The sequence below is a fragment of the Musca autumnalis genome, unplaced genomic scaffold (genome assembly GCF_047663935.1).
Source record: "Musca autumnalis isolate F117 unplaced genomic scaffold, ASM4766393v1 scaffold_2, whole genome shotgun sequence".
NCBI lineage: Eukaryota > Metazoa > Arthropoda > Insecta > Diptera > Muscidae > Musca > Musca autumnalis.
In genome coordinates this window covers 260,128,141-260,153,129 of record NW_027411755.1, presented here as the reverse complement: position 1 = coordinate 260,153,129, position 24,989 = coordinate 260,128,141, and the positions used below count along the sequence as shown (strand labels likewise).

Here is a 24,989-nt window from a genome sequence, read left to right as displayed (position 1 = left end):
GCTGTGATATTTATCGCTGATTTTTTCACGATTACAAATTGCCATGATTTTTCGAAAAGAATTCAGTTGATGCTCCATTTGTAAGCGTGCATTTCTGTGTACTTTGGTAGGGCTGGATAAAGGCAAACAACAAAACAATAACAATAACATAATTGAATTTCGCGTGTGCGCATTGTCTTCAGCTCTGGTTTTACGGCTGCTGTTGTCAGTCAATCAGTCCGCCAGCCAGCCAGTCAGTCTCGGCAATGCATCACAATTGGATAATTGCATTTATTTGGTTAATGGACGCCGTTATAACCACGGCAATGGAAACAACAACAACAACAACAGCAACACTACCACCACAATCATTGTCATCGTCAACACCAAAAATCTCATTGTAATGGGGGGAGTAATGTTGGGCATCAAAAATCATCACTGCTCAAAACACAAAATACGCGTATTTTCGGACTTTGTCTTTTATGGCATCATGCCACATTTCACGTGGCATGACAAGGGATTATTTTATGTTGTTGTTGGTGGGGGGATTCAGCAGAAAAGCCTATTTGGTTTTGGGTGTTCTCTGGTTGAGCCAAATATTTGTGGATTTTAAGCGCGATTGTTTTTCCACAGAATTTGTTGCTACAAATTTAAAGTCGATTCAAATTTTGTTATAATTTTTTACGGTTAAATTTTGAGTGTGAATGAATATTTTTTGAAAATTAAACATATATTTTGGTCGCATGTAAATCCTCTTATCCACAAAATGCATTGTCTGGTTGTCACTACAGTGCACTATAGGTCAAACAGCCCATTTTACTGGCCAAAAGTCAGATTTCGCACTTTGTACTTTCACTTATTTTGTGTTACTTTCTTGTAAGAAACACTTCAAGTATAATAAAAATAAATTTTGTTTTTGTATGAGAAATTATACCGTTACATGACAGGCTGCCAAATATGTATTATCCAAATATCTTTAAAAACTTCTTAACGAAATATGTTTACTTGTATACGATCAGGGTGAAACAAAATCACAATATTAGCATAAGTAACGAGTTGATTAGAAAGTATTCGATATCTATTTATCAAAAATGCCATCCTATCATCATTTATGTGTATAACTAGTTATTAAATGGGTGTTTACTTTCAATTTTTGAAGAAAGTAGAAAATTTTGAGGTTATGTACGCTTTTAAAGTCTCGGCAACGTTCGGCAATGAAAGTGAAAATTGAAATTGGTTCATTAACTCGTGCCGAATGCAGAAAATTTTATGTGATTTTGCGTAAATTTGCTCGACAAGAATTATACAACTTTTTTTAGGTTACCATATTTTCCATAATATTGATTTTTTTGAAGTCAGGGTTAAACCTCTTACCAAATAATGTTAGCCAAATTGGAGTCTACAACATTCTGCTGTGTTTTAAAGTCAAATTATTTACAAATCTTTTATAAATATATACAGTTATAGAAAAAATATGTCACATCATATTGTGGGATTTTCAAGGTAATAATTTTAAGGCATATTCACATTAAAACTAAAACGAAACACAACAAAAATGCTTCTGAACTTATCGGACGTCGATGCCTTCAATTCTGTAGACAAATAACAGACCTTCCAGTTTTTGTCCCCAAAGGGTTAAGGTACCAGTTGTGCATTTGGTCCATAAAGGGTTAATTTTTTGGCCCATTTTTCTCCCTGAATCTAAAAACGCTATATTAACTTAAACCAAATACTTGTTTTAACTTTAAGACTTTTGGCCAATAAAATGGCCCGTATGACCTATAGTGCAGTGGGTGGTACGTTTTTAAAGGACCCGAGATCAATTCGAATCCATGAAATATCAGTGTGCTCAGCCAACGTATAATTTAGAAGGCAATAATTTTTCCTGTAGTCAGACAGGTCAGTAGTGGAATTCTGTAACTCATTTTTTGAGTTACCGACAAAAATCGGTAAAATTAAAATGCAAAATTATGAATGAAAAATATCAATAAAAGTTGACAACACTCTTGCTATCGGTAGAACTTTACGACTGCCTTTCTTACCGAAAAACATCGGTAATTACCGAAATTATAAGCATTTAAATTTTACCGACAATTGTCGGTAACTCGAAAAATGAGTTAGAGAATCCCACTACAGGTCAGTCATAAGAAGTTTATTTTCAATTCGATGTTTTTAGCTCCTGTCCTTAGAAACAACGTAGTCTACATGTCTCAGATACTAGGTACTGCATCCTAGGATAAGATACTGTCCATTCGGACATACTGTATCTTCACAACCCATTGTTGTACTTGTCTCAGTCCACCTTCTAACCATTCTGCAATAGGCCAGCCAACTTCATACCGCCTGAACGGCGGCAAGGGTTAAGCGAATTTACCAAGCACTGCACAGTGGTCCAGAATCGTTTTTTCGTGGCCAAAAGTCTGTAACTTTTGAACGGTTAGAGATATTTTCACAATTCTTTTTTTGTTCGATAGATAACACAATTAGCTTTCCGAATTGTGCAAATTATCATATTTGGTTCAGTAGTTGTAGAGGATTTCAAGACCAAAGTTAAAGATTCGATTTTCTTACTAGTTTTCACTAATATAAGAGCGTTTTTCTGCTTTTTATATATTTCTACATGTTCAAAATAGTCAAAACCCACTAAATATACTAAAAAATTAAAAAAAATTAAAGAAACAATTTCAAAAAATTTTTTTTTTAATTTACCCAATTTTTTTTTTCAAAAAAATAATAAAAATACTCCTTTGGTTTACATAAAACTTACATAAAAACTCATTTATTTTAAAAATTATTTTTACATTTTAATTGATAGAATACATATTAAAATTATTATACATATTTAACAAGTAAGAACGGAGTTAAGTTCGGCCGGGCCGAACTTGTTATACCCTCCACCACAAGTTGTATTGAAGTAAAATGGAATAATTTGATTCCTTTCGTGTATGAAGAAGACTTAATACTAAATTTCAGCAATTTCGGTAAAACAATGTGAGGCACCATTCTATGAGGGCTATTTCAAAACGTCGATCTATACCGACAAATTTCTTACGGAAAGTTTTTAGGCTCAAAGAAGACTAAATACCAAATTTCATATATTTCGGTAAGATAATGTGGCTAAAACTTAAAAAATACCGAAAATCAAGAAGTACGCTTCTATGGGGATATAGGAAGACGTATACTGATAATACTCCTCTGGAATATTTTATTACTCATGGAAGACGAAATAACGAATTTCAGCCATTTCGGTTGGATATTGACGTCGCAATCTTCAGTATTACGAAAATCGGGAGGTACCGTTCTATGGGGGCTATATCGAAACGTGGACCTATACCGACGAATTTTAGTCAGAAATGGGGCAATATGAAAGCGTGGAAATGTACAAACATATTTCTGGCGAACAGTTTTATATCACATTGAAGACTAAATACCAAATTTCAGCCATTTTGGTGGAATATTGAAGACACAACCTTCAAAACACGAAACATCGGGAGGTACCTCTCCATGGGAGCTATATAAAGGCGTGAACCTATACCGACAAATTTAAAGGGGAAGTTTGAGTACCCCCAACGAAGTCTAAATACCAAATTTCAGCCATTTCGGTGGAATATTGAGGCCACAACATTCAAAATACCGAAAATCGGGAGATACCGTCCTATGTGGGCTAAATGAAGACATGGACCGACACCGACAAAATTCTGGGAGAAAGTTTTGTACCCCTAAAGAAGACTACGTACCAAATTTCAGCCATTTTGGTAGGATAATGAAGCTAAAACCTTCAAAATACCGAAAATCGGGAGGTACCGTTCTATGGGGGCTATATGAAGGTGTGGACCGATACCGACAAAATTCTTGGGGAAAGTTTTATACCCCTAAAGAAGACTACGTACCAAATTTCAGCCATTTCGGTGTGATAATGAAGCTAAAACCTTAAAAATACCGAAAATCGGGAGGTACCGTTCTATGGGGGCTATATCAAAACGTGGACCGATATATCCCATTTTCAATACCAACCATCCTGCAAGTAATAACAACTTCTATACCAAATTTTGACTCTCTATCTTTAAAATTGCGAGCTGTATCTTGATTTCAACAGACAGACGGACGGACTGACTGACTGACGGACGGACGGACGGACAGACGGACATGGTCAAATCGACATAGAATTTTACGCTGATCAATAATATATATACTTTATAGGTCTCCGACGAATATTTCGATGTGTTACAAACGGAATGACAAATTTAATTATACCCTCCATATGGTGGAGGGTATAAAAACATGGAACTTTGACGATCTGGTTGGGCTTGCAATTGTTTCCTTCAGAACAAATGACAAGTCAATATTATTATTTTTTCGCGCTGAAGTTGATGCAGCTTGTACCAATAAATTAGTATCATTTTGTTGCGTTATACATAAATTTGTGGCCTGTCTTTGTTTACTGCGTTGGGATTTTTCACAGAATGGAATTTGTGGTCGACCGTTCTTTGGTTTAATATTTTCCATTGCATTTGCCACTCCTAATATCGGGGTTTGTGGTTCAAGTGTTTCCACGTTCATTTGGATATGTAAGTTACTATTCAAAGTAAGCCATTTGGAAAATTTGTTTTGGAAAACGTCCAACTTCCTATGACATTTTTCCCATTTTTTGGAAATTGTTGAGTTAATTACACGGGATTTTTCTGTCAAATATTTGTTGTAGGCTTCAGAAATATCTTTGTATCCACATTTTTCTTTAAAAAAACTCCAGCAGTCGGTTCGTTGTTTGACGTTCTTTGCTTTGTACTAGCCAAATATTAAAAATTTCTGAATTTGATATACAAATGTATCATAAAAAAATTGTGGTTCATTAATCGCAGATAATCGCAACTTGAAATGAGTTTTTTATTAAAGTATACATATCAAAGTAATTTTGATTTTTTTTAACGCCGCTCAATCGCGCTCAAAATTATTTCGGTCCAGAACAAATTTAAAATTGAAAAAAGTCAATAATTTAAAAGGCCTTCCGAAATATGCTGATAACTTTGCTCTTGGACCGAATTTTTCTTCAGTTATTTTTTCAAAAATGAAGCTACTTACTATCGTCTTTCGTCTCCATATTTGATTTTTACCATTTTAATTTGTCTAATTACGATTTTTTAAACCCGAAATTACCACAAATTATTGCACACTTAACTCTATTAATATACCGGTAAACAAATCTCAACTTTGACAACTTCTCGTCTAACGTTAAATGCAAATTTTGAAAAAAACAACTTTTGTTTTTGTTGTTTTGGAGTGTTTACATCCATATGGCGAAGAAAAAAACAAGAAGGAAGAATGTCAAAAATTTGACTTTTGGCCACAGAATTCGTGTTTGGGACCTATGTGCACTGCTTCATTCGCTTAGAGAATTGGGTAACTACGATAACTTTCTGGGGCATCATCACTGCAGCCGCTCTATAACACCCCCAAAAATACCAACTTTCCAAGGACGTGAGACAAGCAAAGTAGCGTGATGGGCTTGAGAACCTGAGAACCATAGAAGTCAAGAGGCTAGCGAAATTGAGCGGAAAAAGGTGGCTTGACTTGTATATATTAAGGGCCATTATTATATGTGTTCTTTTACTATCTGATGGATTTGAAAACCCAAAATAAACCAATATGGAGGCATTGGTTTCTACATTGAAAGTTAATGCCAAGAAGCTCCTCCTTGAAATTCAATCATCCCTTTTAACTTTAAGTTAACCGGAACGCTATAAATCTGTTCGGTAAATCCAAACTATAACAAAGGGGGGACTTATAATACGAGTAATGGAGGTAAGTAAGTACATTTAAAGCAACGTTTAAATCGTTCTCCATTTTTATAAGAAATATGGTAGATTGCTGCACCGTATAAGACTCCTCCTAGCTGGGGAACGGTGTTAAAGATGTCATACGGCAAACGAACTCATACAAAGCGTTAGTACCAAATGACATCGCATTGGGCTAAAGCAACTGTATTTTACAAGAATTGTTGTCCTCAATATGTTGATTCGTAGCGTAGTCCTGCTACTGACGACAGACAAGCCAGTCATATAGGACGATTCCTTTCTCTGAACAGTGGCAAAGACTCCTGAGCCACTACGCCCTCCCATGACGAGAGACAGTCTTCCAGTAGACCAACATCAGCATTGATTCCAGAAAATGGCCAGTCTTCGATTCGTTCAATTATGTCAAGCTGTTCGAGGGCATAGAGAAGATTCTTTCCAGGCGTATTTGAAGTATTAAATGGTCAATTAAATGTATGGACTTCCGTCGCACTATGTCACGAATTCATATAAGCGGTGGCAAAAAATAGATGGACTTGACATAGATGGATGAATTTTAGTACAAGTACTTATTGTCGAGGGCAAAAAATTGGGAAGGTCGATCCACGTTATGGTAAAGCCCCCACATAACGGTAATTCCCAATTTTCGATATTTTTAATATTTTAGCTAAATTTATCGGCCAAACTGGCTGATTTCTGAGGTGCAGGGTTCCCAGTTGACATAAAAACTTTCTCGATAAAACGAACAAATTGACTGAGTTTTTGCAAAAGACTTTTCTGATAAAAATAATGGGCATAGGTCCATGTTTTGATATAATCCCCAATAGAACGGTACCACCCGATTTTCGGTATTTTGAAGGTTTTAACCGCATTATCTATCCGAAATGACTGAGATTTGGTGTTCAGTGTTCATATATTTTTATGGGCTTATTTAATATATCAAAATTTTGTCTTTATACAAGAGAATTTTTCTTTAAGAACGTTTTTGACCTATTAATTAGAGTTGTGCCAAAGGAACTATACGGAACTATCTAGTTCACTTCGCAGTTTCAATGGACCACATTTTTTCTTTGAACAAACTGCGTATACTTACTATCACACGTTATATTTCATGATGTTACTCGTACGTTTTGAAACTAGTACAAGGAACTAGGAACTAGATTACCCAACTCTACTATTAATGCTAGCCTTTAGGCTAGACCAAAAATGTGCCTCATCGAAATAACGGTTTTGGACCCCAAGTATGTTTGGACGAAATTTAAGTTGTAGTCGATTTAGCCATGTCCATCCATCTGTCAGTCTGTCTGTCTTGTCTGTCCGTCTATCTAGCTGGCTGGTGCGCACGATAACTCTCGGACGGATCAACCGATTCGAACTAAATTTTGGGTATCGTAATATTTTGTATAAACTTAGTTTATGTTCAAAGATGGGCCATATCGATCCACTCATTCGGGTACCTTCTCCACAAAAATTCATATTTTTTCTGTAAACTGGTGTGAACGATAACTCTTGAAGGGAGCAATTGATTTGGTCCAAACATTGCACATTGTATTATTCCTTCCAGGTATATATCGGGCTCGAATATGGAGTATATCGGTCTACTCCTTTGGGTACCTCCCACAGAAAATTCTGATAAAGTGAATTTTAAGAGCTCTTCTCGGATCGTTTTGAAACTTTTTCAGTAGGTTATCCTTCCGGCTTCCTTTACGACGGTAATTTTTTTTCTTGTGCAAGTCCATACATCCTGAGATATTAGTCTTAAAGCTCCATGAAACCCTGACAAGCAACAACCATAATGGTAAATCCGCAAAATAATTCTCGCAGCGAGTTTCTGATTGGTACAGACTTTGCACAACGTATTATTTCATCCAGTCATGTATCATTTTAGAATATGGAGTACATGGGTCCACTCCTTCGGGTACCTCCCATACAAAATTCGGAAAAAGTGAAGTTTAAGAGCTCCTCTCGCATCGTTTTGATTTTTTTCAGTAGGTTGTTCAAGCGGCCTCATTTACAGCGATACATTTTTCCGGAGTGAGTCAATATTTCCTGACATAATGACCCAAAAGATTCAAAACCCATTTAATTTACTAAAAAGCACAATTTCTTTAAGAAAAGACAAAACACTGATTTATTCACTCACTTTACCGTCTTTACTCAGCGATGGTCTCTACACCACTGAGATGAAAAAGACCAACATAATTAATACCATTTATTTTCTTTTCCTCTTCGCTTGCTACGTTGGTTAACAACAACAAAGCACGGAACACACGTGTTTTACGCATTACACCATGCACACAGCTCTTTATTATAAACCGGCATTCCGCAGCTGCGAGAGACTTGTTACTCTCATTGACAAAAATCCTCTCCACCCATAAAAAAATTAATTAAATTGAGATATGTTACGAAATGTTGCAAACATATATTTGTTTGAACACAAACAAATTATGTTTGGATCCAAACATATATATGTTTGCAATCAGTTTCAAACAAATATTTATTTGGATCCGAACATATTTCTAACATATATTTTTCTGCGTGCAGATACTGAAACAATACAAAAGTGGTGCGGTGTCACTTGGTTAAACACCGGGCTGCTTACAGGCGACCAACCTACGTCCCTTGCACTGTAGTGAGGTATCAATTGTGTTCAAAAGTAAGGTCCTCTTAACTACCTTGATCTGGTGCGGGGCCCTTCTAAAACTCTTGTCTTTCTTTGGCTCATACAGCCGGTTGATAATGCATTCCAGCCGAAGACTCTCCCCGCGTACAACCACAACCATCACGATAATCCCATAAGGTGGCCATCATAAATTATCAGTCAAGGTCTGAAAACAAAAAGGGACAAAAAGTTTCCGTGGCCTCAGAATTAAGTTTCATATCGTAACCAGAAGAAAAAAAGCCATAGCCAGGTTACTGATATACGACACAAATCATATACAATAACAACAAATGGACTCCTGGTACTGCATAGAGTCAGCCCTCAGTGGCCATTCTGATTGTCTATAAAGACTCCTTTAGAAAGGTGGTCTCGTTGTAATCGTCTATAAAGAATCTCATCTGAGGACCTTGTTAATTTTTACCATTGTTAAGACAATTTATAAAAACTTTAATGTGATTATTTTCAAGACTCGCATGTGAACCCTTATAAGGACTTCTTTCCGATCATCTATAAAGACTAACTTCTGCTTGTTTAGATAAACTTAGTTCTGGTTGTCGATAAATATTGCTTCCTGGTCGCGACTTCCTTTGGTTGTCCTTAAATACAGGTCCTCTTGAAATATTTCTTCCAGTATAAATTTAGCATGTATCTTTAATTCTTCTACACGCAGAGAAAAAAATATGTTTGATCCAACAATATTCCAAGAGCAAAATATGTATTGTTAACATATTGTTGGATTCCTCATGTAGTATTGTAAATCCAAAAATAGTTTGTGTCAACTGAACAATATTTCTCTCTTTTCTTCGAAAATTTGTTTCTCTTCTCTCGCTATTCGATGCCGTGTTGAAAAAACAATTTTGGTGAGTTGTGGTGTGTTTGTATGACATGCTGCCTTTACCGTTGTTTTTGTGTGTATGTACTTGTGAGACTCTTGTTTTTATTTGTTTCTGTTTTGTTTCATTCTTCTTTCCTTTTCATGTTTGTTATGGTGTTTAATTATTCCTTATGTTGTGGTGGGTTCTTGTGGCTTTTTGTTTGTCTTTGTTGTCAGCCAATGCAGCAAACCATGTATTGTGTTCATCAATGATTGCAATATTATACGCGACATTTATATCCAAGTTATGCGAAAAGTGTATATGAGAAGTATATGCACTCAAATCAAAAATTTCTGGGCTGGTTTTCTGTATTGACAATACTTTTTGTAAACAAAATTAGATTATGATAGTTCCTACAATCGGTATTGTTAACGATTTTAACAATATTGCGGAAATTCGAAAGTTGTTTTTGTTTTTTATGTTTGGAACAAAAGATGGTATTTTTGGATTTGGATTACAATGTTTGAACAAAACAAATACATTTTTGGAACCAAAACATATATTTTTTTCCAACAAAAACGAAAAATATTTTTTCTCTGCGTGTATAAAGACTCCCTTCCGCTCCGCACCTTTCAGAGCGACTCTACTGTTTTTCATTTAAGTCGTCGCTAAAGACCAATATGTACGTTTATAAGACTATCTGCGTTCTGGTCATCTTATCGACTTATTTTCTATAAAGAATCCATTCTGTTCGCATATAAAAACTCTCTTCTGGGCGTCTATTAAAACTGCCTTCAGGTCGTTAGAAAAACTCTGATCATCTATCAAAAATCCGTTTGACCGTCAATCAAAACTTTTTTTCTGGACGTCTATACTGACTCCTTTGTGGTCATTCTCCATTCTCATCGTTACTATAAATCGCCGTTTGCGTCATTATGAATACTTCCCTTAGTTCATCTACAGAGATTTCCTTTACCACGTCTAAAAGTCTCCCTAGAACGAATCTGAATTTCCTCCACCTCGGCTAGACTATATAAACTCAATGTCCACTTTGTCTGTAAAGAATTCCTTTATGGTTGTCTATGAAGACATACATATTGTCTATAAACACCTGTTTTGATGCCTCCCATAAGCTATAGCGTATTCCTTCAAAACTGTATCCCTTCTAGTTCATCTATTTTAATTTTAATTTCATTAAATTTTCAAACCATACCCCATTCAAATTTAAATTACCTCTCATATCTATTGACGTGGTACAATTCATGAATTGTTGCAGGTGATTTATTTTCGCCTCCATTAATAATAATTTTAAATTACACCCCGCCATTCGTTTGCAAAATTATTTGCCAACAAATTTTCGGCATATGTTCATTCGAATAATGGAGGCCATAAATTATGCATGGGAAATTAATTCAGATGATGCCTGCCTTGCTTGTATATAAATAAATGTCATGTCATTAAAACGTCATCTTTGCCATCATAATCGTCAGTCCTAACATGCAGCATCACATCAATGGATAACAATTGAGTCGGATTCTGCCATTGTAAAACCAAACAGGACCAACAACACCAACACTCTACCTTCATTCCATTTCCATTTACCTGTTTGTTCTTTGTTTAGCACTCTCTAATGGGCCATAATGAAAGTTCTAGCCTAGAATAGGTATTGATGTGTGTATGTTTGTGTGTTGATGCCTCCATCTAAATAAACATTATGAAATTTTCATTTTGCAACAAATTAAACTCGGTTCATGTTCATTCATTTGTTTAATGAATTTTATAAAATTCATCCATTTGCCATTACCAACTAAGCAAAGGAATCAACGAACCAACCAACAGAACATTGCCATTCATTCCCTTTCCCCAAGTGTCCTTTTAGTTACTGGATACTGGCAAAACATTAGCAGCAGCACCACCACCACACAAGGCAGGGGTAAACCAGCCAACCAACCAACCAAAAGCTATAACTATTTTTGTAGTTGTAAAAATTATGCAAAATTTACACATGACACTTTAACTCTAATGGAATTTTATATCCTTTATTATTATCCATCCAGTGTTGGCTGGCTCCCGGGCCACACAAACACAAGTACATGTTACATCTAATACTGTTATACTTTCCATATACTCATCTATCGTACAAAGCTTTGCCATAATAAGCTGTGGACCTCAGGTGCTTTGGTAATATGAAACCAAAATAAATGTTCTCTGTGAACTACTCTGCTGGTGCTCGTGTGCTTCCATGGTCCTGTTACTACTGCTGCTGCCACTTTTGGTTTATTTTTGTAATTTTTATGGCGTGTGACCACAATACTTGGTTGGCTTTATGGTGGAGTGTGATGGAAGTGGAAGTGATAAAGTGCCCAATTGTGCAGCCCTTCTTTTTGTTTTGTTCTGCATCTAGAGCGGACTCAGCTGTGTTGCAAACATTTTCCCATGGTGGGGTAGACGACGTTGATTTTTTTGTTAGGTATTTTCTAAATGTTGCCAGGTGTCCATGATTGAGGTTAGGGGGGTTGGTGCCGTTCAGTGTGTGTTCTTGTTTTCCAGGAGGTGTTAAACAATTAGTTTTTAGTTGATTTCAAATGAATAGATGATGCCCATTTACATACATTTCTATTAGCGCAACAAATTGAAATTGAGCGAAAATGTAATGCCAATTTAGTGTTTGGTGGTATAGGCCTCCAATGATGATATCCATGCATCCAGTTATCCATTGAAATCAATTCCAACAACTGCATCAGTTCGCCTATTTCATTTAAATCCAACAGAATTTGATTTATACTTTGTATTTGTTTTACGAGTAATATGCCGTTGCCCAGCAAACCAAAATCGGAATAAACATTCGAATTCGGACCGAATTCGATCCGAAAGTCGGAAAAAACATCCGAGTTCGGATGCGAATTCGGTCCGAACTCTGACCGAAAGTCATATGGCGTGGTTGACGTGTTCTCTGACCGAAATTCGGATGAAAATCGGAAGTTTTTGCAGACTTTCGGACCGATTTCGGTCCGAATTCTGATGAACTTTCGTATGAATTTCTGATTTATTAACCGACGTTCGGACAGATATCGGTCCGAATTCGGAAGAAAAATCTTATGAAATTCGGAAGTTTTGGACGACTTTCGGACCGAATACGGTCCGAAGTCTGATAAACTATTGTATGAATTTCTGATTTATTTACCGCCGTTCGCACAGAATTTGTTTTTATTATTTAAAAGTGTAAAATGTACACAGTTAATTCATGATAACTTAAAATCCTTAAACTTAAATGTTTGTTCACCTACTATAAACATATGAAGGGTTTTAATATCATCTTATCGCCTGTTTATATTATAGATTTTTGCAAGGTTAACCTTCTTTATGAGGACTTATTTGACCTAACGGAATTGATATTCGAAACCCAGTGGTTTTCTTAAATCCGTACGTCCCCACCAGCAGTGGAAACAACAAATTTATCAACAGGATCTGTGAAATATGTAAAACCATTTTATTAATATATGAAAAAATACATGTCTTCACATACAAAAGTTGATATACATGAAAGTATAAAGAAACTTAACTTTGGCAATATTTATAAAACATATGACTTTCCACGAAATAGCGTTGAAGTTTGACGAAAACATATTTACTTTCATTAACTTTATAAAAATAAACAAATGTGTATACAACGGCTCACTATGAATGATCTTTAAACACTATCATGCATCAACACGCATAACAAAAATAAACCAAATTTGTTCTCCGTCACAGAAATTAAAACCCGAGCACTCATTTTTTCGTTCGCAGTTCATCGGCACATCAAGAAATACACACAATTTGCTCAACATGTGCGAGCGCAACATGTACAATTCTTTTCTCTCTGCTTATTTACAATGAATATAGCCAAAGCAGCACAAGAGAAAAAATAAGAAAAATCCCTTCAGAGAGAGAGAGAGAGGGAAAAAGTTCGTCAGACTAATCGGACAGAGTTCGGACCGAATTCGGTCAGACGTGTCGGACGTCCGACATTGTGTTTGCTGGGTGCATACAAGGTGGGGTGTCATGGTGGTGGTGTATAGATTAAAGTTTGCACATTAAGTGGGAATGATTATTCGATTTTTTATGGGAAGCAGTTAAAATATATTTCGATAACTTTAGTATGCACATTTAGCAAACTTAGAAGGGTGAATTTGAACTTGGTCAGAAAAATTTATTTGAGGTGGAGTTTATAAGGTTAAAACGCTCACTTAGCCCAAAATTGCATATGTTACCCGATATTTTTATACCCTCAACCTTTGGGCTAACGATGGTATATAACTTTGGTGCGACCGAAACTGTGCCTCATCGAAATAATGGTTTTAGACCCCCAGTTTCAGTCAATTTGGAGTCGATCTAGCCATGTCCGTCCATCTGTCTGTCTGATAATCAGACTCTGATTGGTTGGTGTGCACGATAACTCTCGAATGGATCAACCGATTTGGTTCCAAATTTGGCTCTCGTAATATTTTGTCAAATCTTAGATCAAGTATGAAGATGGCTTATATCGGTCCACTCCTTCGGCGACCTCCCACAAAAATTTCGGAAAAGTGCAGTTTAAGAACTGCACTCGAATCGTTTTTATACCTTCAGCCTTTAGCCTAAAGAGGGTATATACACCCAGCAAAATGTTTGCCTCCAAAGATGCTGTTAAATCATATGTACAAGTGATCTGGAAGTGCATTTTAACTAACCCTTTGAAATCGCATTTTAACTAACCCTTTAGAGTAGAATAGGATGCAGTCTCATTTTGATAGGACTTGCGGTTTCTAAGCAAAATCGTGAAAACCAAAATAACCCCTAAAATGTCAGCTTGAATCGCAATTTATTTAAAAAGCGCTCCGACGATTTTTTTGGTTTTTTGATTTTTCTCATCTATGAACATTGTAGTTTCAGAATCCGCAAAAACATCCCAGGTGTAAGCACCTTCCAATTAAATTTGATTCAAGAGCACCGTGATTTCCGATCATCAAGCTTAACTCTAGACGAGAAAATTAATAAAAAATCATTAAAAAATTATATTCCCCCTAAGAGGCAAATTTCAAAATTTTAAATTTGAAAAAAAAAGAATTTATTGTCAATCATTGGATTGCATCCAAATGCGGTTAAAATGTAAGGAATTGCCTTTTTCATGATTCCGATTTAACTGCATGTTAAAAATCTGCCTCATCGAAATAATGGCTTTAGACCCCAAATATGTTTCGACAAAACTCGTTTCAAACAATTTGGGGTCGATTTTGCCATGTCCGTTCGTCCCTCAGAATTGGTAAAGCCAACAGCGCCTTCTTTCAATTAAGAAACATCTGGAACTCAAGGGTTATACTAACGAAGTCAAAAATCAACATATTCAAATCAAACGTTCTGTCAGTACTATTGTATAGTTGCGAATCATGGTTAACAACAACAACCCTTAACAACAAATTGCAAAGCTTCACAAACAGATGCTTGCGATCTATTTTAAAAATCTGGTGGCCAAATGTAATAAGCAATGAAAATCTGTACAAAAAATGTGATATAGAACCTATTCCCGTTATAATAAAAAGAAGGAAGTTGCAATGGATTGGTCACACATTGCGAAAAGAACAAGATGAGATATGTCGCCAAGCCCTAGACTGGAACCCCCAAGGGCACAGAAGGAAGGGTCGGCCAAAGAGCACTTGGAGAAGAAGCCTGATGAAGGAAGTGGAGAGCAGCGGCAGTAGCTGGAATGAAATTAAACGTATTGCGAATGATAGAATAGTTTGGAAAAACTTTGTAAAGGCCCTATGCTCCCCAAGGAGTTAAGTGGAAATAAAGAAGAAGAAGAAGTTCGTCCCTCTGTCTGGCTGGTTGTTGCGCACAATAACTGTCGAACAGATCAACCAATTCAAAACAAATTTTGCACTTCGTAATATTTTGCCCAAACTTAGTTTAAGTTCGAAGATGGGTCATATCGGTCCATTCCTTCGAGAACCTCCCGCACAAAAGTTCAAAAATATTCCGTAATAGTCTGAACGATAACACTTGGTTTCGTCCGCACTTTTCACACCGTATTATTCCTTCCAGATATTGATCGTGGTCGAATATGGACTACATAGGTCCACTCTTTCGGGTACTTCCCACACAAAATTCGGAAAAACTGAAGTTTAAGATCTCCTCTCGGATCGTGTTGAATTTTTTCAGCAGGTTGTTCTTGTATATGGGGCCGTACATACTTCCTGAGATAATGGTCTAAAAGCTCCAAGAAACTCAGTAACGGCAATAACTAAATCCGGAAGATAAATCACGCAGGGATTGTTTGTTTGGTCCGAACTTTGAACATTGTATTATTTCATCCAGTCATGTATCAGGTTGGAATATGAACTATATCGAACTATAGCTGAAATACTCAGGAAATGTCGCCAACATTACCTTGGGGTATTTTGCCACCGTTGGAAATTTGATGTTGTCTGGCCTGGGAATCGAACCGAGGGCTTCTGAGTGCAAGGCGGGTGTGCATACCATTGCGCCACGGTGGCACCTATATATACTTTCTGAGAAATTGGCCCAAAAACTAAAAAAAACCCTATAGACGCCATAGGCATTGTGTTTTATTTTCTTTTGGTAGTAGGCTTAGCGTATATCCCTGTCGGCACAGCTGACTGATACTTTCTTACTTGTTATGTTTTTTGCCACAGGTTGTATTCAGGGCACCTTTTCCCGTGGTTAAAGTTTTTTCAGAGGCAAGTCCATACTTCCTGAAAATGTGGCACGAAAGCGGTAAAAATCACCTACTGCCATCATGTGTAGTGCACGGTGCGCAGACCTACAGTATACTGCGTTGGTTCAAACTTTGATATCGCAATATTTTTGCGAATCTTAGATAAAGTTCGACGATGGTTCTTATTGGTCCACTCCTTCCGGTACCTCTCCCACAAAAGTTCAAAATTGTTTGGCTAAAATGGTACGTGCGATATCTCTTAAAAAAGCAACCGATTTGGTCCAAACTTAGTTTAAGTTCGAAAATGGGTCAAATCGGTCCACTTTTTAGGGTACCTCCCTCACAAAAGTTCACCATTATTCCTTAACTGCAGTTTTATAGTCTGTTCTAGTATTTGTTTTTTTTTTTTTTTTTTTGATAATTTGTACCGAAGGTACGCTTTGTAGTCCGGTTTACAGCGATATTATGTTTATCGAGAGCAAGTCCATGCTTCCTGACATAATGCTAGAAAAGTTCTAAGTTATACGGTGACCAACTGAAATGACAGGAGGACACGATATCTACCGAAAGGAATGACTACCAAAATAAGATTCATCTCTAAACTGGACTACGTAGGTACATTATTTGAGGTACATCCTGCTCAACACTTTTGAGTTTTTATCCAAATCCATGTTTTTATCGGCGAGATTGTAGGTTCAAAAAGGGTCACAAAGTTCTGTAAACACCCGAATACAAATTTTTTTGTGAAAAGGATTTTTGTTGTGTAGCCGGTATTCGGTCTATCCATAAATGAAAGTTTCAATTCACATGGGCTGAGAGTACATTTCTGTCGGAGACGCCGACTGACACTTTTTTACTTTTTCTTCTGCTTATTCTTCTGACCTCAAAATTGTAGTTTACATCATAGTAGGCCCGCAGCTACTGAACGCCTTCTGCGTTGATAACAAGACCCTGGGGTATTTGTGATTTACTATTTTGCGTATAGTGCGACATTTATATTCACTTTCGCATTTGTATAACTCTCACGGAAAATCTGTCTCTAACTGAAATATGTTCGGAGAGGTTTTTACCTACTTGATATAAAGAACGCGTGTCAGATATACAATATTTAGCATGGCTTGAAACATGTTTGAACGCATAGAGCTGTCAAAAGCGGAATTATAGTCGGCTAAAAGACGGTAGGTATCGATCTGCTTGACTTGAGTCTTCTACAGAATTTGATTTTAGTTGAAGATCTGGTCGAAGATCGATTTGGCAGGTCTAAAGCAGCGTTGATATCACCGACGTAGCGTGACTAAGAAGAAGAACCAAGCCAAATATCCATTACTGTAAAGACAAATTGCATTTGAAAGAAAGAAGTCAATGACAGCGAAGTCAATCCAAAGACGATATGTCTGATGAGCTACTACCAACAGCGAAACCGGTCACATAATAACGGTTGTGTGGTTCAAATCTTCGGCTGTCGTTTTTCACTTGCAAAAATCATCGGTCAACAAGCTCGACTCCAACGAGAAACTAATATTAATATTAGAATGATATTCGCACTAATAGGCAAAATTTTCAAATAAATTCTGGTCGTTGCCATGTTTAATCCGATCAAACCCGTAGCTTGGTAACTTCCTCAACCTACATCACCCTCTTCACTTCACAATATAACTCTATTTTTTTTTTCAATCCAAAGACTTTTTTATTTATTGTAATGTGAAAAAATGTATAAAATGCATATAAATAATTTCATTTACAACAAAAGCAACAACAACATCAAATGCAATATGAAATGAATGGAGAAAAAAGAAATGAAATTAATTTAAAGCAATTGCTTTGTTTGAGGACAATTTAATCAATTCATTGTCCAACAATAAAAATGCAACAACAACTACAACAAAAAAAAAAAAGAAAAACAACAAACAGCAACACAAAGTAAATGAGACGAGAAAAATGAATGACAATAACTGAGGAATACAGAAAAAAACAGACAAATGCATCTCTCTCAACCCTTTTCAATATTCATAAAGCCTGTACTACTCCATAACTTCTCTTCCCCCTGCCCTTTGCCGTTGGCAATTTCATTCAATTTTATTTTTTTCGTTTTCATTATTTTCTGTTACATTTATCTTAATAATAATGACGATGATAACGAAGCTTTACAGTGGCAATCATAACTTTGTTATTATAACAGGCACGGGTAGCAAAAATATGGTTTTATTTGTCATAACTCAATGTAAAAAAAACTTGGGAAGAGACGAACGGGGGAAGAGAACAATGAAATGAAAATGGAAAAACAAAGAAGACGAGACCATAATTGATTCTAATTGAATCGAATTAAAGGTGCAATTGACAATATTAACTCACTGGCGATGAGAATAATAACAACAAATAGAAAAACACAATCACAAGAATATGAAAACTAGGCATATGCAGCAATGTATTTGCCGCTTTTCAATTTTAGAACATATTTAGTTTTTTTTTTTCTCAAATGCCATAGACTCACTCACTCTGTGTGTGGTTTGTCACAAGCACCCGTATATATTGGCAATTTCCAAACCCTTGTCGTTTCCATTCCATCTTATATCCTTAGCTTAGTTATATATCGGCATCCAGCCGCCTTTTTATTGATGTAATTTTCCGTTTTCCACTCTCTTTTCTTTTCTTTCCAAATTCACTTTAATATTTTGCCGCATGCAGGCAGTCAGTAAGACATACGGCGACAACAACGAAGTCGCTTCGGGTAATTGAATATCAATTGAATTGCATACAAATTATTATTGATTCAAATGGTAACATTAGAAAGCGTGATTGCAGCCAGCTTGTTTAAATTATACACACACACACATGAGCATACAAATACTCACACACTTTTATTGAAATCACTTATTTAATTTATTATTTTTCTCAATTTTTTGTTTCAGTTGGGTCCTGCTGCCGCGGGAAGAGGCATGTTTTGCTATCAATGTCCGCCTGCTTTACACCCATGTGGTCCACATCCACCACGTCTACCAACACTGGAATATCCTTTTGCGGCAACACATCCATGTAAGTACAAAACAAATTAGTTCAAGAAATTACGGAAATTAATGAGAGGAGTATTTATAAAAATATTTTAATTCGCAAGCACATACGCCACAAGAAGATACATTTGAAAGGTTTTACTTAAGAGCAGTTTAAGTTCTGCTTTGGAATAGTTTTGAAATTTTTACAGAAGGTAGTCCTTGTGATCCTGTTTACAGCGGTATTATGTTTTTCGAGGGAAAATCTATACTTCTAGACATAAAGCTACGAAAGTCCGGAAACATCCTACGTTGATCAACTAAAGTGGTTGGTCAGCACGATAACTATCGGAAGGAGTCACACACAAAATTAGTTCACTATTTACTTTCCTCGTCCATTCCTTAAGGTCAACAATGGAGTCACAGTATTGCATTTAAATCCTGGCTAAAGCTCTCTACGGATAGTTTTGACATTTTAATAACGGGTAGCTGTATAAATTTTCTAGGGGAAGTCAATATCTCGGGAAGTATGGGCCCTGAAATTGTCAAATATTCAAGGCATTAATACACCATCCACATAAAGTGCAGTTAAGTTCAGGTTGTTACTATTACATATGTACATACATATATACATAGGTTCCCACAACAGCCCCGAAGGGGTAAGGGAGACTTCTCTCATATCAATGAGTGCACGTCAATTGTTCCGAATTCTATTCGATTTTAGTAAAGGATTTGTACACCCATTTATTTCAGATTACGAAATTTTCGAAATTTTCCGAAATCAGACTGAATTCGATTCGATTTCGCTCCGACATTTCTTTCCGAAATTATGTCGACCATCCATCCAGCAGAACTTTCGTTACGATTTAGGATTCAACATCGGACGTGGGATCCGAAATTTGTACAGATTTTGTTACGATTTCGCAACGATTGATTTAATGGGGTGTAACGCGGTTTGCTCTTGACTTGTGACTTGTATCCGTCGGGAACGACGAAGCTGATTAACAATCAGTTTCTCCGATGATCAGGAACGACGATGCTGATTAACAATCGGATTCTACGAATTAATGATGATCGGGAACGGGATGATTGATGATTATTCGGTTGACGACGACATGATAGAGTTCGGGAACTCAATCGATGATGATTGGGAACCACGTTTTTTTACGCGAGAATATGCAAATATCCGCCACTAAATCTACGCCAGTCTGTTCATAACATGTATGACGGAGGTGAGTACTGGGTTGAATGTCATGATCGATGTTAGCAGAATTCCGACCACCAACTACCCCAAAATTCACATTCGCCAACATGTTGACGTCGTCCGCGCATGCCAAATATACATATCTGTGACAAGCTTAAGTCCCTACTAGGGATATATAAAGTCGATTTCGGTTAACCGATTATTAGCCGTAAAATACCGAAAAATCATAGTCGGCTATTGACTGTGCGAAAACCGGATAATCGATTATTCTTAATTGACTTTCGACGGCGTCGACTATTAGTCGTAGTTGACCACATAATCGACATACAAATAGGCAAAGATCGCACCAAGGAAAACGGTCGATTATAACCGGCTTTCGGTTGTTAATAAATAACTGAAAGTCGACTTTTAGACCACTCTTAAAAACGGATTAACAGAAAATTGGCTTTTCGTTTTAGACAAAAACCGATTATTGCATTTCACTACTTATCCCTAGTCGACAGCACTTAGGGTGCAGATAATGAAACCTTGTCGAACAAATATGTATAACGCGATAGGTCGCTCTGTGGTAAGCTATACGGCTTCAGTGTGGTCCGCGAATATTAGTGCAACGCAATGGAAAATTGTTCAAACTTTTCAAAATGCCGCCATGAGAACTGCAACAGGGTGCCTCCTCATGACTTCAAGGGACCATCTACATAAGGAGACAAAGATTATTCCAGTACAGCAACATATTGGCATGCTTTCGTTGCAGTACATTTTGGGTCATTATCGTGAGAGCCATCCTAATCACAATATGAGGGATGGGACCCCCCACCCAGGCATATCAGGAGGGATCTTCATGATCTAAAAAGAGTGGTCCAACGGTACAAGGACAAGGATTGATGACATCGTGCAAAACATCTACCCAGCATGCGGCTCAGTCCCGCATGGCACACTGGACCTTTTAAATTACCCCGCCAAACCTACTCAGCTAACTCCAGTAACTTTGTGGTTATAACTCATGGAAGTAGTCAACCCAGAGTCAGATTAAGCAGAAAATCGAACTTACTGAACTTAAATTACTACAAAGTAATTAAACAAATGGATACATCTACGAACAGAGAATCGATTTTTCTGTAAGTAACCGAAATCCGAAGCTTCTGTGTGGAACAATAGGACTAAATCTCCCATATAACAAGATCCTAACATTAGGTTAGATTATACCTATAATGCACAGTTGGAGTTGCTTGTTGGCAACCACATCACTCGCTGTCCATTGTGCTCATCCTGAAAAGAGATAAAAAGGGTAGGAAGGAAGAGGGGGAAGGACAGGAAATAGGTGGGAGAAGAGTAGATAGAATAGAGAGGTATGGAAGAGAAAGGGGTTTTTTGGACTAGATGAGTCTAGGATGTCCCACTTAAGGCTTCTGCAATAAGGTAACAGGGCTGCGGGATCTATGGAGGAGAAGTAAGGGAGACACCAAATAGCCTGGACTCCAAAGTTCAGTTCAGTCTCATCCACATCTTCAGATAGCCTGCAGTACCCAATGTTTTTGCCCTCTCACTTACTTGCCATAGATCTAATGCTGCAATGAACAGTAATGACCCCTACAGCGATTCTGTGACTTACCGTGAGATAGAGACAACCTTGGGCATTTCTTCAACCATCACACATTGCATGAACACCTGACCGTAATTGTTTTAATTAATTTTTCGTTACAGCCGAGCTTAATGACCGAAGATTTTTTGGAAGTGAAAAAGGAAAGTCGAAGATTCGAACGCACACAAAAAAAGAAAAAAGCTCATCACTGTAAAAACAACTCGCATTTGAGAACTAAAAAGTTCGGTGACGGAGAAGCCACTCCACAGACGATATATCAGATGAGCAGTTACCAACAGCGAAGCCGTTTACATAACACGTTGCTCTTGAAGCAACTTTAAATGGAAGGTGCTTACACCTGGAAAGTTTTTGCGGATTCTGAAACTACAATGTTCATAGATGAAAAAAATCAAAAAACAATCAAGTTGAATTTTTTAGGGGTTTTTTAGGTTTTCACGATTTTGCTTAGAAACCGCAAGTCCAATCAAGATGAGACTGAAGAAAATCTTGTAGCTTTGAAAATTCTCTACAAGATTGACCTTAGCAGTATTTTCGTAGGTTTTACCATTTTTGAGATATTGAAGTTAAAATTTGGACAATGCACTGACTGTATCGCCCCCTTATAAAACAATGTCATGAAGGGGCGCCTTAACTAACTTTTAATGAAAACCGCTTACACAGGGGAAGTTTTTGTGAATTCTGAAACAGCAATGTTCATAGATGAGAAAAATAGAAAAACAGGAAAAAAGCGCTGTAGGCATTTTTAAATAAATCGCGATCAAAATTCACATTTTTAGGTGTTTTTTAGGTTTTCACGATTTTGCTTGGAAACCGTAAGTCCAATCGAAATGGAGCTAAAGAAAATGTTGTAGCTATGAAAATTCTCTAGGGGATTGACGTTTATGATTTGTTCTCGGGCTGTACCATTTTCGAGATAAAGAAGCTCAGTTTACGTATTTAGTTTTTTTTGTTAGGGTTTCGCGATTTTGCTTGAATACGGCAAGTCTTATCGGCATGGGACCTGAGAAAATCTTATAGCTGTGAAAATTCTCTACAAGACTGGCTTATGTAATTTTTCCTAGGTTGTACGATTTTTTAGATATATAAGTTTAAGTTGGGAAATTGCAATCATGACATTTTTTTATGAGGAAACGATACAGAATTGGATTGAATTTGAATTGTCCAAATTTAAACTTCTATATCTCAAAAGCTGTAAAACCTACGAAAATATCATTAAGGTCAATCTTGTAGAGAATTTTGATAGCTACAACATGTTATTTATTCCCATTTTGATAGGACTTGCTTTTCCCAAGCAAAATTGCAGAAACCTAAAGAACCCCTAAAAATGTCAACTTGAATCGCGATTTATTTAAAAAGCGCTCCGGCGTTTTTTTTTTGTTTTTTGATTTTTCTCATCTATGATAAATAAATTTGATTCAAAAGCACCGTGATAATGGTGCTCGTGTGGGTTTGAATCATCGGCTATGATTTTTAACTTGCAAAAATCTTCGGTCATTAAGCCTGAGAAATTAATTAAAATTAATGTTAAAATGACCTTCGTCCTAATTAGAGTAATTGACGGTGTGAGTCTTCAAGGACGAGCCGAATACCACGACAATTGTTTGTGGAAGAAGTACTTTGAAGCTAATGGTCCCTTGATTCTTTGGTAAAACTCATCAACACAGATTGTTTGTCTGAAATCTTCGGAGAAATTCGAAAAATGAACAAGAGAAGAGCTCTCGCAGTTCGGCTTCAAACATCGCTTTTTTGACCGGTCACAACGAAAAATTGATGGGTCTTCCCCTACGTCACTAAAGACTCAAATGGCATGAGGGAAATGAGTATTAATTCCATTGGAGTCATTGGCTTCTCTATAAAAACCCCTTAGACCCTGCAAACAAGTTTTTCTTACCACGATTTTTTCTGATTCGACATTGGGAAAATGTAGCTTTTCAATATATTACACATATTTTCCGGGCAACAAAACAAGTAAGGGCGTGGTATGGGATGTCAACAGTAAAATGAGCAACAATCTTTGGTGCAAATCAAAATAAATTGTAGATAAAAAGCCCAAGATAACTGGTACTCAAATGTTGTTAACAGATGCTCAATGATGTTCCTTTTCCTGATACAAAAGGACGAAACTCAAGCAGAACTCACAAACATTGTGCTACCAAACTCTAACAAATTTAGATATCTATGTTAGTATCTCTCGCTTGCCAAATGTATGAATTTTGTAGGCAAAAAAATATCCGATTACCATTTGAAGATAATTTATGATGTACTACTCCTCTCTCTTCCACAAATGGGGATGAGGACACTGGTTTTTTTGTTCATTTCACTGGCTTTCGTTGAGCCTCTGTGAGTTAATCCTCGGGGAATTCTTTTATGAGGGGTTAATTGATTAAGGGTTGTTGCATTGCTTGCTGTTGTTATGGTATTGAGTTTCAAAATTTGTCCAGACTTTATTTTATATTAGAAAAGAATGAATGTAACAGGTCTGATCGCTATCTTCGTCGTGTTTATTTGTAACATATTTTGATTTGATTATGAGGGATATATGAAATCATAAAGATTTCGAAATGCTGATAACTAGAAGTGATGCTAATTAATTTCAAATAAAACATTGAGGAAGCTTGTATGAAACGGATTCGAAGTTGAGTTTGGCATATTATAATATAAAAATGGATTTATTTGCCACCTTGCAAGACAAACTAGATACCTTCACGATGACAATGGTCCAACATAATAAGAACATTACATCGTGGATGACCATATGTCCACAATGTCAACGTATACTAAAATTAATTTTGGGGAGCACACTAAACTAAATTTGAATTTTTTATGTTGTGCGACGGGCTTCCATAGCCCTGTTTTCTCGATCACAAAGTATTTGTTCTACAATTTTTCTAATTTTTTGTATTCCCCATTTATTATATTAAAATTTTCAATTTTTTTCTTTAATTACCTCTAAACTGTGAATAAAAGTCTGCAATTCCCTCGCGATGTTTAGAATAGTACAAATTATGCAAATTTCTCCAGCATTCCTCCCATCATCTAAAACATAAAAATAACATTTCACAAATTCTTTATTCCCATTCCGCCTTCCCCTTCAATACAATTACCATCATTGGCCATTCAATTCAAATGCAATTTTCCAAGGAACAGAGTCATCAACAACATTCCTCAACACTGCTGGCAGGATCTGTGCCAACCGACACAGCACAGAATATAGAATTGATGATGGAAATGAACGAACACATTCTAATACCCT

The 24,989-nt window shown here is 36.6% G+C and overlaps 1 protein-coding gene across 1 annotated transcript in view; it reads left to right on the top strand.

Annotated features, from left to right (window-relative positions):
* Positions 1-24,989, top strand: part of Drgx (Dorsal root ganglia homeobox) — a 165,294-nt gene that overhangs the window by 34,299 nt on the left and 106,006 nt on the right. The window contains exon 2 of the mRNA XM_073964688.1: positions 18,852-18,975. Coding sequence (XP_073820789.1) covers positions 18,879-18,975 — 97 coding nt within the window. The 5' untranslated portion in view covers positions 18,852-18,878. The remainder of the gene's footprint in view (positions 1-18,851; positions 18,976-24,989) is intronic.